A 3,773-nucleotide genomic window follows, 5' to 3' on the forward strand; every position below is an offset into this window, starting at 1 on the left:
CTGAGGACAGATTATTAAAGCACTGGGTAAACCCTTTAAAGGATGCAGTGAGACATCTCCCTTCCCGAGAGAGAGATTTGGGAAATGCATATTATCCCTGAGAAAGCCATTGTGGAGAGATTGGCCATGGATGTAACGAAGGAGAAAAAATACTTTGTACAGGAGAAAGCTCCAATAGATATGACGTCTGTGGCCAAAACTTCAAACAGAAGTCAGGATTAACTGAACATCAGAAAATCTGTAGTATAAATAATACCTATGAATGTAAGGAATGTGGAAAAACCTTAAGCAGGAGCTCAAACCTAATCATACATCAGATAATTTATACAGGAAATAAACCATGTGTGTGTAATGAATGTGGGAAAGACTCTCATCAAAGTTCAAATCTTATTATACATCAGAGAATTCATAAAGGAAAGAAAACTTATATATGTCATGAATGTGGAAAAGACCTCAATCAGAGCTCTAATCTGGTCAGACATAAGCAAATTTACAGTGGTGAGAATCCCTATGAGTGTAGAGTGAAGAGTGTAAAGGGAAGGGTTTTAAGGGAAGCTCAAACCTCATCGTATACCAGAGAATCCACAGTGGGGGGAAGCCATATTTATGCAATAAATGTGGGAAGGCCTTCAGTCAAAGCTCAGATTTTACTATACATCACAGAATTCACACTGGAGAGAAACCCTATGAATGTTATGATTGTGGACAGATGTTCCATCAAAGTTCACACCTTGTCACACATCAGAGAATTCACACTGGAGAGAAACCCTTCAAGTGTAATGAATGTGAAAAGGCCTTTAGGCAGCGTTCTTGTCTTACTGAACACCAGAGACTCCACAGTGGAGAGAAACCCTATGAATGTCACAAATGTGGGAAGACCTTCAGTGGGCGCACAGCCATTCTCAAACATCAGAGACTACACACTGGAGGGAAACTTAAAGAATGTGAAAAAACCTTCAGCAAGGATGAGGAGCTTAGGGAAGAGCTGAAAATTCACCAGGAAGAGAAAGCTTATTGGTGTAATCAGTGTGGTAGGCATTTCCAGGGCAGCTCAGACCTCAACAGACATCAGGTAACTCATACAGGAGAGAAACCATATGAATGTAAAGAATGTGGGAAAACTTTCATTCAGAGCTCAGACCTTACGAGACATCATAGAATTCACAGTGGAGAAAAACCTTGTGTATGTACCAAATGTGGGAAATCTTTTAGGGGCAGCTCAGATCTTATTAGACACCATCGTGTTCATACTGGAGAGAAACCCTATGAATGTAGTGAATGTGAGAAAGCCTTTAGCCAGAGGTCACATCTTGTTACACACCAGAAAATCCATACTGGAGAGAAGCCCTATCAGTGCACTGAATGTGGCAAAGCCGTCGGGCACTGTTCCCTCCTTATTCAACATCAGAGAATTCATAGTGGTGAGAAGCCCTATGAATGTAAGGAATGTGGGAAACTCTTCATTTGGTGTACAGCTTTCCTCAAACATCAGAGACTGCATGCTAGAGAGAAACTTGAATGTGAGAAAATCTCTAGCCAAGATGAGGAGCTTAGGGAAGAGCAGAGAATTCACCAGGAAGAGAAAGCTTATTGGTGTAATCAGTGTGGTAGGAATTTCCAGGGCAGCTCAGACCTCATCAGACATCAGGTAACTAATACAGGAGAGAAACCATATGAATGTAAAGAATGTGGGAAAACTTTCAATTAGAGCTCAGACCTTATGAGACATCATAGAATTCACAGTGGAGAAAAACCTTATGAATGCAACAAATGTGGGAAATCTTTTAGGGGCAGCTCAGATCTTATTAGACACCATCGTGTTCATACTGGAGAGAAACCCTATGAATGTAGTGAATGTGGGAAAGCCTTCAGCCAGAGGTCACACCTTGCTACACACAAGAAAATCCATACTGGAGAGAAGCCTTATCAGTGCAATAAATGTGGGAAAGCCTTCAGGCGGCATTCCCTCCTTATTCAACATCAGAGAATTCATAGTGGTGAGAAGCCCTATGAATGTAAGGAATGTGAGAAACTCTTCATGTGGCGTACAGGTTTCCTCAAACATCAGAGACTGCATGCTAGAGAGAAACTTGAAGAATGTGGGAAAACTTTCAGCAAGGATGAGGAGCTTAGGGAAAAGCAGAGAATTCACCAGGAAGAGAAAGCTTATTGGTGTAATCAGTGTGGTAGGACCTTCCAGGACAGCTCAAACCTAATCAGTATCAGGTAACTCATGCAAGAGAGAAACAATATGAATGTAAAGAATGTGGGAAAACTTTCAATCAGAGCTCAGACCTTGTAAGACATCATAGAATTCATAGTGGAGAAAAACCTTATGTATGCAACAAATGTGGGAAATCTTTTAGGGGCAGCTCAGATCTTATTAGACACCATCGTGTTCATATTGGAGAGAAACCCTATGAATGCCCTGAATGTGAGAAGGCCTTCAGTCAGAATTCACACCTTGTTAGTCATCAAAGAATTCATACCAGAGAGAAACCCTTTGAATGTAGCAACTGTGGTAAGGCCTTCAGTGGGTAGATAGGTTTTCTTAAACACCAGAAACTTCACATTGGAAAGGAATTTGAGGACCCTAAGAATCTACAAACAGGACGTATTCTAATAGGTAGCAGCAACCTAATGATGTAGTAAAACTAGGAAAAGCCTGATGGAGACTACATCTTATTGCATTACAAATGAGTTTTATTGTTAGAAAATTCATGTGAAGGTGGGAAAGTAGAGAAAAGTCCTACTGGATGAAAAACATGTAAGTAGAATCAAGTGGAAAAGCTAAAAGCTCTTGGACATAGTCGCCTTTTTTTTCTGTCTCAGAGTTGACACTAGAATATGGTCCCAAGGATGTAACTTTTTAAATTATTTATTTATTTGTTTAAATGCAAAGAGGCAAGGTCTCACTCTGTTGCCCAGGCTGGTCTCAAACTGCTGGGCTCAAGCAGTCCTTCCTCCTCAGCCTCCCAAAGTGTTGAGATTATAGGCATGAGCCACTGCACCACCCCAAGGGTATAATTACTTGAGAATGTTTTAGGGGATGTCTATCATTGTTAAAAGCATTGTAAATCACTTTGGCAACAACCACAAAACTAAATTTTTCATGGAAAGAGCCATTTCAATCGTGTCTTCCTAGTCCAGTGACAAGTTTAAATTTGGGGAAAAAAAAAAAAAAACAACCCTGTGTTTTGGTCAAAGCATTGGTTTATTCAGAGGAAAAAAGAAAAGAAAAAAAAAATGAAAGGAAAAAAAAACCCTCTGAAAGTAAGGAGTGTAGGCCAGGCATGGTGGCTCACACCTGTAATCCCAGCACTTTGGGAGGCCAAAGCGGGCAGATCACAAGATCAGGAGTTCAAGACCAGCCTGGCCAACATAGTGAAACCCTGTCTCTACTAAAAATACAAAAAGTGGCTGGGCATGGTGGGGTGCACCTGCAGTTTCAGCTACTCGGGAGGCTGAGGCAGAATTGCTTGAACCTGGGAAGCAAAGGTTGTGGTGAGCTGAGATTGCACGACTGCACTCCAGCCTGAGGCAACAAGAGCAAAACTTCATCTCAAAAAAAAAGAAGTCAAACTCTTACTTGTCTTTACAGTGCTGTACAGTGAGAGCTAATGTTTATAAGGATAAGCAGGATACTTAAAGGGATTTGAAGGTAATTTAATGCAGTGGTTTCCAACTTTTTAACCACCAAGGCCCTCTTTTTATTCCCCCTATGTCCTGTGTTTTAAAAGATTAGAAAATTATGTTTATGAAACTGCATTTAT

The 3,773-nt window shown here is 40.7% G+C and overlaps 1 protein-coding gene across 1 annotated transcript; it reads left to right on the forward strand.

Annotated features, from left to right (window-relative positions):
• Nucleotides 1-3,240, forward strand: LOC116543355 (zinc finger protein 594-like). Its single transcript, XM_032268851.1, has one exon. The coding sequence runs from the start codon at nucleotides 710-712 to the stop codon at nucleotides 1,706-1,708; it is 999 nt and encodes a 332-aa protein (XP_032124742.1). The 5' UTR covers nucleotides 1-709; the 3' UTR covers nucleotides 1,709-3,240.
• The last annotated feature ends 533 nt before the right edge of the window (nucleotides 3,241-3,773 follow it).

The sequence above is a fragment of the Sapajus apella genome, unplaced genomic scaffold (assembly GCF_009761245.1).
Source record: "Sapajus apella isolate SASKATOON/1434 unplaced genomic scaffold, GSC_monkey_1.0 scaffold186, whole genome shotgun sequence".
Classification (NCBI taxonomy): domain Eukaryota; kingdom Metazoa; phylum Chordata; class Mammalia; order Primates; family Cebidae; genus Sapajus; species Sapajus apella.

Coding starts and splice junctions, on each gene's coding strand:
- LOC116543355 (XM_032268851.1), top strand. CDS start 710: ATGTTCCATCAAAGTTCACACCTTGTCACACATCAGAGAATTCACACT.